This window comes from Pteropus vampyrus, unplaced genomic scaffold (assembly GCF_000151845.1).
Source record: "Pteropus vampyrus isolate Shadow unplaced genomic scaffold, Pvam_2.0 Scaffold232, whole genome shotgun sequence".
Taxonomy (NCBI): Eukaryota; Metazoa; Chordata; class Mammalia; order Chiroptera; family Pteropodidae; genus Pteropus; species Pteropus vampyrus.
The window spans coordinates 1,695,798-1,710,707 of record NW_011889013.1 but is presented as its reverse complement, the minus strand read 5'-3'; the positions used below and the strand labels follow the sequence as shown (position 1 = coordinate 1,710,707).

Below are 14,910 nucleotides of genomic sequence, written 5' to 3'. Positions count from 1 at the left end.
GAGAAAAAAGTTAAGAATTTTTAGATACCATCCACATTTGAATGTGGCAGAGGGTTAACGAGATGATTCCTTTTTCTCCCCAAATCTATGTTAGTCCAGTGTTTCTGAACCTTGCCAACAGATACAATCAATATAACACAGAACAGATACAAATTTTAAAACAGGAAAAAAATAGTCAAGTTCAGTATTAATTGATTCAGGAGAATGCAACAGCCCCAGTCACCTCTCATTCCTAAGCATGGACTATTTCAAAGCGTATTACCAGAAAGATTCTGATGACAGGATGTTATATAGTCTGTCATTCCACGGTTGACCCACAGCTTCAGTGAGGATGACATACGATATGTGCTCCCTTGAAGTCAAGCCCACAGGACTGACTTTGCTGCACCAACATGAACTGCACTTGACACTGATGCATCTTGTCACAGCCAACACAGCCAATACCAAGCCAGGAACACAAAAAGTTGGAGTAGTACTCCCTACCAAAGTCCCCGGACCGAGGCACCAGAAGGCTCAAGAATCACTATAGTAAAAACAGTAATTTCAGATTTACTTAATTTTACAAAATTTTAAAGTCCTTTCTTGAAATCGAGTACTAATTTATAGGTATATTGATTAAAGAAGGTATAATTTTCCTGGTGCTTCGGCACACTAAAACACACAGTAAGGCTAAATGACTTGCCCGCGGCTACACCGCCATGGAAGTTTAGAAAAAGCTTTCACATTGTTTAAGTACAGGAAAGAAAAAAGAAAAACCAAACCCCAAGGAAACACGTATTTATTGAGTCCTTCCTGTTGATGAGTCCTACCACACTGAGAAGAAAAATCTCTACACCGTGACCTCCGGCTCATTCTGACTCCAGGTCCAGCCAATGTGTCTGCTGCTCCCTCTGCTGGGCGGTGGAGGGCACTGTCCACCCCTCTTCCCCGCGTGTGCGCACGCGCGCACACACACACACGCACACACACACACAAACACACACACACACACTCACTCACTCACTCGCTCACTCATTGTGCCTGACCTCCGGCATCCCCCTGACCGCTCCATCCCTCCCTACCTGTCCCTCACAATCAGCTCCTCTGGAGAGGGCATTTCCTGGCCTGCCCACTCTCCCTCCCGCCCTGCTGGACTGTCTTTCAGGCTCTCATTGCTCCTCATTCGCTTGCTTTCTCCCCACTAAAAAGCACACATATTTTAGTTTTGTGCGCTAAAATGCGCCTGGCATACAGCAGGCACTCAACACATAAACGTTTATCAAATGAACAAGTGCAGTCCAGGTGTGTCACACACACTGCCTCACGTACTACTTGAGGGGGGTCTTTCTAGTTTCTTCCACTAACTAAGATGAAGAGACAGGAACAGAGAGGTTAACTAACGTTCCTAAAACCTCCCAGTGAGGAAACGGCAGAGCCTGGAACTAGACCCAGGTGAGTGACCAAAGCCTGGTCCCTCTGTTTCCACCATGCGGTGAAGGCCTGGACAGACTGCCATGCGACAGCCTAGGGTCGGCCAAGGCCCAGCGGGTGCGAACATCTAAGAGTGCAGGTCAGAAACGGAGAGAATAAAGGTGCCAAAGGTTAAATTCTGTTTTAATATCTTCCAGGGTCTTTTGGTTCTCCTCCAATTACTTATTTTAAAATTAATGAAAAGAGAAACTCTGGGGGCCTACTTGAAATATCTACTCATTTATTTGACAAGATAGCTATTACGCCTCTACACATTCTAAGCACACGTCAAAAACACGCCATCCGTGCCATCAAGCGGCCGTGGGAAACAGACCCGACCATGGGCCCAGAACGGGCCCAGTGCCCGGGGGCCTGGGCCTGAGCTCACAAGTGCACTGAGGGCCTTGACAGACTCCACGGGCAGCATCGACTCAGAGTGAGCACTGCGGGGCGGGGGGGAAGAGCAAGGCAGATGAGCAGGCAGAGTGAGGCGCAGGTGTAGGCACCTGGGTGCGGGGGGCGGGGTGGAGGGGACAAGGGCAGTAGGGACACCGTATGTGGCACTAAGAATTCACACTCCTGTCCCAGGAGCTCTGAAAACCTACTGATGAGAGTTAATCAGAGAGTGACCCATGGGTGTGCTTTCAGGGGACTGGATGGTGGCAGGGACGAGACAGTGAGACCGATGAGCAGTGAGGGGGCCTGAGCGAAAGCTGTGGCCCTGGTGTGGGGGCCGCGGACCCGAGACAGAGCTGAGGAGAGAGAGTGACCTGGGTGGATACGTGCGTCGCCCGGGCCAGCATTCCGAATGTGCGTGGAGGGAGGGCCACGCTGTCCCTGCGGGCTCTGCTGGCGCGACCTCTTTCATAAGCTACAGGTGCTTTTGCATCAGGACGCCTTTCAAACATGAAGATTTGGGGGCTCTGTTCCCTGAATGTCTCAGGCCTGTCCTTTACAGATTTTACTTTTCATTAAAGTAACGCACATTCGTTGAAGAAACTCTAGGAGACCAAGAATGCAAAGAAGAGGCTGAATGTGACTTGTTAATCCCACTTTTACACCCAGGGACGATCACTGCTCATGCCTTGATTTTAACAAGGAGTGTGTGTGTGCGTGTGCGTGTGCGTGTGTGAAATGTCTTTTCAAAAAATAATGGGTTGGATCCACTTGTATATATTGTTGGGCAAATTGCTGTTTTTCAATTAACAATATACTGATACATTCACCTTACACACACGCGCGCGCACAGGCACACGCAGGCACACACAGGCACGCACGCACACGCAGGCACGCACACAGGCACGGTAGACCTAGTCTCATGCTTTGGTTTTTGAGAATGCTTCAACTGGGGAAGGTCTGGACACGTTCCATGAAGAGAAGTGACGAAGACATGACCCTTCGGACATAACGATGCCCGGCCACCCCAAAGTGGCCGCTCGGCTGTGAGTCACCGAAATGTAAGCAGACGCGCACGTGGAAACAGGACGCGTCAACTGTGCCCTCTCTCTGCGTCTGTCCTCCGGCGGCTCATTACCACCAGCGTGAGGTGTTCTCGCTGGGGGCGTAAAGCCGTTGGCGCGGGGACACTTCTTTGCTGGCAGAGAACATCTGCTGCTGGAATCGGTACCCAGAAAGGGAGATTCCCCCGTCCTCCCGCTGAAACGCTGGGCTGCACAAGCAAAGAATGGACATCGTCCATTTCCTGGGAAGTGAGCCGACCCGGCCAGCCTGGGCCTGCGGTGTCAAAGCGGGTGAAGAAGAAATAATGAAGCTCTTGTCGCTCCCTCCGCTAGCGCTTGGAACCGTGTTCTCAGATATGGTCATTTCACTGTCCCTCAATAAAGGTTTACTGAGACACTTGCTGTGCCCCAGAGGGACACATATTAGGCAAGCAATCAATAATCACTCTAACTCGCTGTAAGAGGTGAGGTCGGTACAGGCCGATCGCAGGCCACTGCAGAGAGAGCTTCACTCCAAAATTTTTGTGCGTTACAACTACTGGCTTTTGGAAAGCATTTCGGTTTATTTGGGGCAAGGGAACAGTTTTCGTCTACTGGGGACCTAAATGGCTAGGTACTTTATAAAAACGTCATTGTTTAATTCTTGTAAGCTAGGTATTGATACTGTGCCCGCTTTTCAGATGAGGAAACCAAGGGTCAGGAAGGCGAAAGTAAACTGGCCATTGTTTTACAGAAAGTAAAAGGCCCAGAGCTTTGCTCTTGGGACATCTATAAAGTTAAGTGGAAACATCTTTCTTCTTCTTCCCTTTCTAATTCTTCCTGCCCTTGAATGGCCAGTTCCTCATTTCCCTGGAGATCATATTCCCGCTGAGAAATCCCACCTGTTCTTGACATGTTCCAAAATTATTATTGGCCATGATGAAAGCTCCCCTATCCCTCTGGTGACCCTTCAGACAGTTTAGGAAGGAGGAGCTAATTATCTAACTGAAATAATTCATGCTAGAGTGTGAATGACTACAAATTCTATTAAATCTCCCAATCATTTTAACCATAGGATTGATTTCCAGTTGGTAGAATAGGTATATGTGTTAAGAAAGATGTATTTGAAAATGGAGATTTTCTTGACAATCTTATTGCAGTAAGGAACTTGTCACTTTACTTGTGAGAGTATGTTCCAATCTAAAATCAACATTAAACAATGTTATAATGCAAACAGAAAAAAGAAAAGAGATTATCAGGGATCCTGATGAGAAGTGTGGTGATGATGTGACTGCATTTGGGGAATGTGCTGGATACTCCTTCATTTAGTCATTTCTGCAAACACTTATTGAGTGCCTACTGTTTGCCAGTATATAGAGTTTAGGTAGTACGGGAAGAACTTTTAAATTCACGTTTCCTATTTAACGGTACTAACGACTTTAATCCATGCCTTGTTCCCCAATAGGAACTTAAAACCCCCAAACTTCCTACAACAATTGCACAAAATACATTAATTTGATGATAAAACATCTGAGCTACAGGGACTATGTTTTTTAGAAAGTATTTTCATTACGTTTTATCAACAGTGAGTTGTTGAGGCAAAAACTTATAACAGGTTTCTATTACCCTGGCGTACGAACAGCAGTTAATGAAGATGCGGGCAGGACCGCCACGTCCCCAATCACACAGCACGGTGTGGGCAGGACCACCACGTCCCCAATCACACAGCACGGTGTGGGCAGGACTGCCATGTCCCCAATCACACAGCACGGCAGCAGGCACAGTAGGCTCTGCTCTAAGGGTTTCGCATCCACTCACTCGTTTAATCCTCACAACCACCCTAACAGCAACTACCACCGTTATCACCTCCATGAGACAGATGAGGACAGCCAGGCACAAAAAGGCTGAGTGACTTTGCCTTAAGGTCGCAGCGAACAGAACGTTAGGCGAATGGAAACCATTTTTAAGGAATCCATTATTTCTTGTATCGGGGAGGGTGGCGTGGGGAGTAACATGAAAACTGGCTGATTTTCGACTGCAGGTCATTTGTTTTATACCTACACATTTGTAAAAATGAGAATTTTCTTTAGTCTTTTTACCCTGTAACCAAATGGGTGCACTTTCTGAATTGGTGGGCTCTAAATTAATGAGGTTTTTACTCTCCTCATTTTTCTGCTAGAATTAGAGTTGCTCTAGAAACCACAGAACGGGACACACTGCTCCAGGCCACCAAGGCCAGGTGTATGAACCTCAGTCTTCCCTCCTGAGCTGCGAGGTCAGTGCTTTTGATCTGCCACCTCTTTTACGTTTTAACTCTTCGATTTCATGTTCCTTTCTTCATCGAAGAAACAAGTTTCACACAAGAGTTTCCTCTACTCTCTGCTCAGCATGCAAGCAGGAGAGGCTTATACGGCAGTCCCTGAAATCCTACGCAGCGTTAGCACCGTGACACCTTGTGATTCCAGAGGATTCGCCAAAAGAAGGAATCCAGGGGGTGAAGCCTGCTGGTCTCTGAAGCCTGCATGAGAGGCTGTCACAAAATACCCAGTTTCCTTTGGGACCTGGTTCGCCTGGAGCAACGCAATATTCTGTTAATTTACAAAGGTAATTTACTCATCTCGTAAGGTATACGGTAGAATGGAGAAAAGAGATAATTTTGGAGGCAATCAGACCTGGGTTGGAGTCTAGGCCCAGACATCCACTGACAGAGCCATGAACGAGCACTTTAGGCTTCTGAGTCTCCGGTCTCCTTACCATAAGGAACATGATGCCCTCTCCATTGTGCTAAAGAATTTGGCAACGCAGACATGTGTCTGGTGGCCTATCCCCAGTAGCAGGCGCCGCAGGCTCTGGAATTCAACCTCCTGGGCACAAATCTGGCCAGTGCCACCCAATGAGGTGACACTCACAGCAACAACCACTCTTAACTGATGTGACAACGTAACTCCTCAAGTTCCATAAAGGCCAATAGTTTCTTAGATGCAGTCATCTAGCAGGAAGGGCCTGGCCACAGGTGTGCACTGATCACCTTTAGTGTGTCAAGATGTGTGAAGGGGCCAAAGGAAGAAAGACGAGCGGGACCTGCTAAGTCCTGGGGAGCGTACAGTCTAATAAGGCAATGGGGTGCTTTGTGGCTTGGTTTCTTCATCTGTAAGATGAAGGTTAGGTCACCACGTGGTTTGCAGGGAGGATTAAATAAAATAAATTTTATTAAGTGTTTGGCATGAAGAGCCTCTAAAGTTGTACTTTCTTTCCTCCCCAGGAGAGGAAACCCTAACCTTGACTGTGAATAATGAAAAACTGCCAGTGTGATAAATGCTCACCGCTCGTTTCTACCATCCTGTTAGCAATCACCAGCGTAGCACAGCTTAGACTTCACTTGGTGCGATGCTGAAGTTCACTCACAAGCTGCTTCTCCCAGCTGGGAGACCTGGGTTGAGCTACACGCCTTTGTAAAGACGCCTGGACTGCTCTGCGTTCTCTCTCTGCGTTCCTATTCCCACTTGATACATTGTGCATGATAATCTTTGCATTTTTGAAAATAAAAAAATATCTCTTGCTAGTTCTAAAAGGGCAGAGTCGGAATTACTGGTTTTACTGTGCATCTCTTTGACGGTCACCAAGTCGGAACCTTTTTTGACAAGTTTATAGGTTTTGTCAATATAGGACTTTTAGCTGGAAATGGGTGATACAAAAATAAAAATTCTAGATATGTCATAGGTATCAACTACAAGTATGTAATGTATATATATGCACACTGACAATCTAAAGAGAAAGAGAATATGTGTTAATAGCTTATTTTCTACTTTCTATTAAATTGCCTTTATTACTAAAAATAGGGGAGTCATAATCGAGACAGTTTTACTATTTTGCTGTTTTATGTACATTTAACCCTTTAACACAAGGATGGACTTTTTGAGTAATATAAATAAACAGTAACGATAAAAAAGGATTGAACTTATTTTACATGCACTGTTTTACTTTCTACTTTACTTTTTCATGCAAAAAACACCCTTCCGTCACCTTGAGAATTCAGAAAACTTTAGACCAATAATACTCCCCCAAAGGTAAGATTATAAAAGAATAACCTGATTTGGTTTGAGGGGACAAAAGACAGAAAGTTGTAGTGGAGCGACCGAGAGAGGCAGGACGCCACAGGACATGCCCAGTTTCTTCTGGAAAGGAATACCCGGGACCGTCTGACCCGAGTGCGCACATAAACACAGAGAATCTCAGCGCAGGTGACGTCGTGTGTTTGCTCAAAAGGCACAGCCGGCACAGCACACATTACCAGACACACTTACTGTGGCGTGTGAGATGGTCAGAATCCCATTCTTGACAGCACACTTCCTTCTCTGCCACACTTTTCGGATCCTGAAAACCAAGTCAAACACAAGCTGATACGGCATCTGGCTCGCTCTGGGACATGCAGTTCCACAGCGGTATGTGGAATAATCGTGACAAAACAAAACGACCCCCAACCAAAAAAGTCACACACACCAGAACATGCCAGTTGCCTTTTATTATCCCGGGTGGAAGGTAAGTCAGACTAGTAGGCATGTACAGGGGCGCTCATGATAGCACTGTTTTTGATAGTGAAAATGGGAAACGAGAGAAACAGCAGAAATCTAAGAGCAGGAGAATGAACAAACGCATTAGCCGTGTTCGTGCTACGGAGTAAATATCCACCGAGTCCTCCCCAGCTACTCTCTACGGCAGCAAGAAGCACCCCACATGCCCTGCATTCCCGGCCTTGCTTTGCCTTTTCCCACAGAACTTGCTACCATCTACCTCCACACATTTCCCGCTTTACTGTCTGGCTCTCTCCTCAGAAAGTAAGTTATAAATGGGTGGGACTTTCTTTTGTCAGCGTTGTTCCCAGGACTGACCACAGCGCCTGACGCACGGCATGGCTCCCATAAGGTATTTGCTGAATGCACGAGTAGAATGATGAGTACAACTGACAGCGACCCCAGAAATTTATGGGAGAAATAGTGGCAATTTTCACAAACAAACTAAAACGAAACAAAAAATGTATGCCCCTCGGATGGGTGTAAGGAGCACATACCCACAAGCAATCAGAAAACAGAAGCTTTCTTTTAAAAAAGGATGAGAATTAGTCAAGTGAGTAATCACAATTCTGCTAATGCACTTATTACGAAGCAGGATCATTCGTTCAAGCAACAGAAAGGTGGCCAGTGTGGCAGGACCAGGGGACAAATGGCACAGGATGAGACTGCAGAGAAAGGCGGGGGGAGAGCCCACATGCGACGGGGTGTCACTGAACGTTTCAAGTGTGGGAGTGACCTGGTGTGCTTTACGTTTTTTAAAAGGTTACTCCGAGTGCTGTGCAGAGATGAACTGGACAAGGGGAAGCGTGTCACAGAGACCACTTAGGCTCCTGAAATAGTCCGGCGGAGATGGCAGAGGCTCATCCCAAGGCAGGGCAGAGAGATGGCAGGAAATGTATTATTTCTTTTAGAAATAGAAGGGGCTGTTCTATTGGCTGTGATGGAGGAAGAAAGAGGAGTCAAGGTCAACTTCCAAGGTTGGGGTCTGGGTGGCCAGGCGGGCCCCCCAGGGAGAGAAAGCTACAACAAATACAAGCAGAGAGGTGGGAGAGCATGAAGTCAGTGAGCCATCTGCTTGCTTCATGTTCCACTGAGTTCCTGCCTTTCTAAAATTGCATGTCACAAGTCATGGGTGTCACTTAGGGACCATGACACAATTACCACTTCTTCTAAAGTCAGTAGGTCAAATCTCAGACTTATCCGAGGAAAATCAGTGTGCAAAGGTCTGAAGTTAGTGCATTGGGAAACGTGTCAGTGTGTTTCCTGTCTGAGGGGCAGGAAGAAGTTCCCAGGTTACTAGCCCCCAGGCTGGGTGCCAGGCACACACAGGGACTTTGGATGGGCTTGTACGTACCCATCGCTTTTCTTCAGCAGGTACCCCTTCTTCTCGCTGCCATACTCCTTGTTGCCCTGGAGCTGGTGCATGCTGTACCCCCCTTGCCGGCTCTGGGAATCCTAGAAAAGCGAAACCACGGATCAGACAGGTGCTGGAGACAGTTCTCAAGTCCTTGACTCTGTTCTGCCACTGAGCCTTTGCCCATTGGTCTGGGGCTCAGAGAATGATGGGACTTTGAGAGCTGTCAGGTCCTCGCCTTTATTTTGGAGGAGAAAGCTGAGCAGAGAAGCAGTCACCAGAGGAACGAGCAGATCTGAGGCAGAGCTGGAGCCTGGGGTCCAGGCCTTGTACCCCTAGTTCAGAACCCAGTTCTACTTCAAGACCACTCTATGACTAAACCAGTTTACACGGGCAGCAGAAGCAAGCACAGGAAGGGCTGGGAAAACGAAGTGGACCACGAAACAAGCTCATGCAACCTGAACGTGCCTGTCTCTCAAGTGCTCCTCCCTCCCTTCACACATTCTGCGAGAGCCGGCGACAAAAAGTGCACCTCTAAGCGAGGTGTGAAGAGCTCTTACAAGATTCTAGTTTTGTAACTAACCGGCCCTCTGTAAAATATACCTGTAACCATGCTTTTAATTTAAAAGATGGCTCTATTGCGGTGAAAAGGGTATCATGTAATGGAAAGGGTGACAAGGGTCAACAGAGCAAGACAGATGCAAACAAGCGGGGTTTCGCATTTGCACCCCACTGGCACATGTGTTAATAGCTTATTTTCTACTTTCTATTAAATTGCCTTTATTACTAAAAATAGGGGAGTCATAATCGAGACAGTTTTACTATTTTGCTGTTTTATGTACATTTAACCCTTTAACACAAGGATGGACTTTTTGAGTAATATAAATAAACAGTAACGATAAAAAAGGATTGAACTTATTTTACATGCACTGTTTTACTTTCTACTTTACTTTTTCATGCAAAAAACACCCTTCCGTCACCTTGAGAATTCAGAAAACTTTAGACCAATAATACTTCCCCAAAGGCAAGATTATAAAAGAATACCTGATTTGGTTTGAGGGGACAAAAGACAGAAAGTTGTAGTGGAGCGACCGAGAGAGGCAGGACGCCACAGGACATGCCCAGTTTCTTCTGGAAAGGAATACCCGGGACCGTCTGACCCGAGTGCGCACATAAACACACAGAATCTCAGCGCAGGTGACGTCGTGTGTTTGCTCAAAAGGCACAGCCGGCACAGCACACATTACCGGACACACTTACTGTGGCGTGTGAGATGGTCAGAATCCCATTCTTGACAGCACACTTCCTTCTCTGCCACACTTTTCGGATCCTGAAAACCAAGTCAAACACAAGCTGATACGGCATCTGGCTCGCTCTGGGACATGCAGTTCCACAGTGGTATGTGAATAATCGCGACAAAACAAAACGACCCCCAACCAAAAAAGTCACACACACCGGAACATGCCGGTTGCCTTTTATTATCCCGGGTGGAAGGTAAGTCAGACTAGTAGGCATGTACAGGGGCGCTCATGATAGCACTGTTTTTGATAGTGAAAATGGGAAACGAGAGAAACAGCAGAAATCTAAGAGCAGGAGAATGAACAAACGCATTAGCCGTGTTCGTGCTACGGAGTAAATATCCACCGAGTCCTCCCCAGCTACTCTCTACGGCAGCAAGAAGCACCCCACACGCCCTGCATTCCCGGCCTTGCTTTGCCTTTTCCCACAGAACTTGTTACCATCTACCTCCACACATTTCCCGCTTTACTGTCTGGCTCTCTCCTCAGAAAGTAAGTTACAAATGGGTGGGACTTTCGTCAGCGTTGTTCCCAGGACTGACCACAGCGCCTGACGCACAGCATGGCTCCCATAAGGTATTTGCTGAATGCACGAGTAGAATGATGAGTACAACTGACAGCGACCCCAGAAATTTATGGGAGAAATAGTGGCAATTTTCACAAACTAAAACGAAACAAAAAATGTATGCCCCTCGGATGGGTGTAAGGAGCACATACCCACAAGCAATCAGAAAACAGAAGCTTTCTTTTAAAAAAGGATGAGAATTAGTCAAGTGAGTAATCACAATTCTACTAATGCACTTATTACGAAGCAGGATCATTCGTTCAAGCAACAGAAAGGTGGCCAGTGTGGCAGGACCAGGGGACAAATGGCACAGGATGAGACTGCAGAGAAAGGCGGGGGGAGAGCCCACATGCGACGGGGTGTCACTGAACGTTTCAAGTGTGGGAGTGACCTGGTGTGCTTTACGTTTTTTAAAAGGTTACTCCGAGTGCTGTGCAGAGATGAACTGGACAAGGGGAAGCGTGTCACAGAGACCACTTAGGCTCCTGAAATAGTCCGGCGGAGATGGCAGAGGCTCATCCCAAGGCAGGGCAGAGAGATGGCAGGAAATGTATTATTTCTTTTAGAAATAGAAGGGGCTGTTCTATTGGCTGTGATGGAGGAAGAAAGAGGAGTCAAGGTCAACTTCCAAGGTTGGGGTCTGGGTGGCCAGGCGGGCCCCCCAGGGAGAGAAAGCTACAACAAATACAAGCAGAGAGGTGGGAGAGCATGAAGTCAGTGAGCCATCTGCTTGCTTCATGTTCCACTGAGTTCCTGCCTTTCTAAAATTGCATGTCACAAGTCATGGGTGTCACTTAGGGACCATGACACAATTACCACTTCTTCTAAAGTCAGTAGGTCAAATCTCAGACTTATCCGAGGAAAATCAGTGTGCAAAGGTCTGAAGTTAGTGCATTGGGAAACGTGTCAGTGTGTTTCCTGTCTGAGGGGCAGGAAGAAGTTCCCAGGTTACTAGCCCCCAGGCTGGGTGCCAGGCACACACAGGGACTTTGGATGGGCTTGTACGTACCCATCGCTTTTCTTCAGCAGGTACCCCTTCTTCTCGCTGCCATACTCCTTGTTGCCCTGGAGCTGGTGCATGCTGTACCCCCCTTGCCGGCTCTGGGAATCCTAGAAAAGCGAAACCACGGATCAGACAGGTGCTGGAGACAGTTCTCAAGTCCTTGACTCTGTTCTGCCACTGAGCCTTTGCCCATTGGTCTGGGGCTCAGAGAATGATGGGACTTTGAGAGCTGTCAGGTCCTCGCCTTTATTTTGGAGGAGAAAGCTGAGCAGAGAAGCAGTCACCAGAGGAACGAGCAGATCTGAGGCAGAGCTGGAGCCTGGGGTCCAGGCCTCGTACCCCTAGTTCAGAACCCAGTTCTACTTCAAGACCATTCTATGACTAAACCAGTTTACACGGGCAGCAGAAGCAAGCACAGGAAGGGCTGGGAAAACGAAGTGGACCACGAAACAAGCTCATGCAACCTGAACGTGCCTGTCTCTCAAGTGCTCCTCCCTCCCTTCACACATTCTGCGAGAGCCGGCGACAAAAAGTGCACCTCTAAGCGAGGTGTGAAAAGCTCTTAAAAGATTCTAGTTTTGTAACTAACCGGCCCTCTGTAAAATATACCTGTAACCATGCTTTTAATTTAAGATGGCTCTATTGCGGTGAAAAGGGTATCATGTAATGGAAAGGGTGACAAGGGTCAACAGAGCAAGACAGATGCAAACAAGCGGGGTTTCGCATTTGCACCCCACTGGCACGTCACCGCTGCTTGTAAAGACTGCGCCACTAGACACAGCTGTTACCGTGAACACGTAAGAAACAAACTTTAGTAATGCTGACTGTGCAAGGACGGAAGGAGGACAGTACATTCTCACGAAAGGTGTTGACTTACTCTCCTAGACTTCGATCAGGAAGGGCAAAAGCGACAGAGAAAAAAGGCAGAACATTTGAAAACAGAGTTAATTTCATTGACGGTCTCATTGTTCATAATTTAAGCATTTTTTTATAACACAGAGAAAACATCATTGTAGAGATATTTAACACCAGGACACACACACACACACACACACGCGTGCGCGCGCCTCTACTATCATGATAAACTTTCGGACAATAAAATATCTTTATATTTACCCAGTTTTATTTCAGGTCATTTGAGTGAGAACAGAAAAAGGCTAAGTGGGAGGACATGAGGTTCATAGCTCCCCAAGATAAAATGGTTGACATATCTCCAGTGTGCGCACCGGGAACCAACACTCCGGGGAAATCCAAAGTGAATTACTTAGAAAATCTAAGAAGAGCCACAACGTTTAGGAGGATTTTTTTTTGGTTTCATTTTTCCAAGTGAAGGGAACTTAATAAAAATATCCAGTTCTTAAACAACACTTGAAACGTGATGGTGATGAGGCAGGAAGCTGAATCGGCCACTGATTATTTACTGACGGCTGGTGAACAGCACGCGGTCAGGACGGCCTTGTTCTGGCCTGCAGGTAGGACGATGCCCCTTTGTGAGGCTGTTCTACACGTGATGGGTTCTGTGCTCAAAAGGCACGTCCTGAACACTTACCAGCCAGGTCCCACGAAGGTGCTGAGGATGGCAGTGAAACGAAACCCCCGTCTCTGAGGTGGATGCTCACCCTCTGACCACACACTGCCTGCTCCCTCGTGTAGGCGAGTGAGAGCTGACTGTACACTTGACAGGCAAGTCGACTCATACTAAAGAGGCTACAAGCTCTCGTCACTCTCTTGCCCTGAGTCATTTCTGTCTTTAACCGGCCAGGTTTCCTCCAGCTGAAACAAATCAGGGCCCACAGCCTTGACCTCCACAGTACGTTGGCTCATTCTGTCTCCCCGATACATGCTTTCATGTTTTCTGGATGATGGGGGGTACTGATCTCTACATATCAGATAGGCAAACAGCCACCTTCTTCTACCAGTGCCTCTGGTGAGAGTTCACCATAAAACAGTAGTGACATAACATGGTTTTTTTGAAAGAGGCAGCAATGTGCCCATAACACTAATAAAGAACAATATGGACGAAAAATTAGATCGGGTGGCAGAGAACTGAGGCATGGGACAAAAGGAGAGGTGGCATAAACCCACGGGGCTGCCTGCTCTAACTCAACGAACCGCATGACAATTACTCGGCTACGGATTTGGACCCAGGCATCTCTGCCATGTGTATACCCTCCCCCACCCCCCCCAAAACATTAACGACAAAATCCAAAATCTTCCTGGATATCAATTCTTATTCAAAGACTAATTCTCTTCCTGGGAAACCTTTTCATCAAACTAAACTTCTCTTCATCTGCCCTCGTAATTCCTAGTCTGTCTGAATGCTTTAAAATCATGCTTCTCTATCTTTAATCCATTTGCTAACCTTTAAAATAAAAGCCTACATCCTAAAAATATAAGTAGTTATATTTTTTTAACCAGAATTTGGAAGTTGATAACTTATGAAAACTATTAGGTTCTGTAAACTTATCATTAAGACATTCCTTACATATATTTATTACTATATAACAAACTTCTGCATAACAGATTGCATGGGCCTTGCTTTACATCAGGCAAATATGCTTTTATTTTATTTATTTGTTTTTTTATTGATTATCATTATTTTTATGGTGACATTGGTTAACGAAATCCATTAAGTTTCAGGTGCACAATTCAAGAGTAAGGCATATACATACTGCATGTGTGTTCACCTCCCACAGTTAGATTCCTTCTGTCACCACATATTTGACCCCTTTTACCCCATCTACCTCCCTCCTCCCCTCTGGTACAAATATGCTTTTAAAGGTGGCTGAACTCTAGGCGTTGACCCCAGAAGCCTATTCCATTAAACTGAGTAGAAGTCTAGCACCAACAACCCTAAATTAATTACTAATGAGTTTCACGGCTTAAGAAAGTCATACAAATTATTATCTCTGCCCTTTGAGAAATGATGGTCATTCAGCTTGCTTTGCAGGGCACTCCAGATAAATGAAAAAAGATTTTCAAGAAAGTAAATCTTGGAGAATTGTTAACAGTAATAATAATTAAAAACAATAACAACAAAAAAAACAAAATAAAAATTGAAGGAATGAAATAGGTCCTGGATCCTTTGAGACCATAATAAAAATCAACATGTATTCAGGAAAGGAATGCTAATAAAAAACTCATTCGGGCAAAAAATAGAAAACTAAACTTAAACAATGAGCTTAAAACCCTGGGGAAATTGATGTGAGCCAAGAAATGTAAGCTATAGAA

At 46.2% G+C, this 14,910-nt stretch overlaps 1 protein-coding gene across 5 annotated transcripts in view; it reads right to left on the bottom strand.

The window, feature by feature from the left end:
• ASAP1 (ArfGAP with SH3 domain, ankyrin repeat and PH domain 1) overlaps positions 1–14,910 on the bottom strand; it is a 300,508-nt gene that overhangs the window by 60,363 nt on the left and 225,235 nt on the right. For all 5 annotated transcript variants that reach the window (XM_023519706.1, XM_023519704.1, XM_023519707.1 and 2 more), the window contains exons 10-11: positions 11,686–11,786; positions 10,074–10,143 (exon numbers count right to left, since the gene is read on the bottom strand). In XM_023519706.1, the coding sequence (XP_023375474.1) occupies positions 10,074–10,143; positions 11,686–11,786 (171 nt within the window). The remainder of the gene's footprint in view (positions 1–10,073; positions 10,144–11,685; positions 11,787–14,910) is intronic.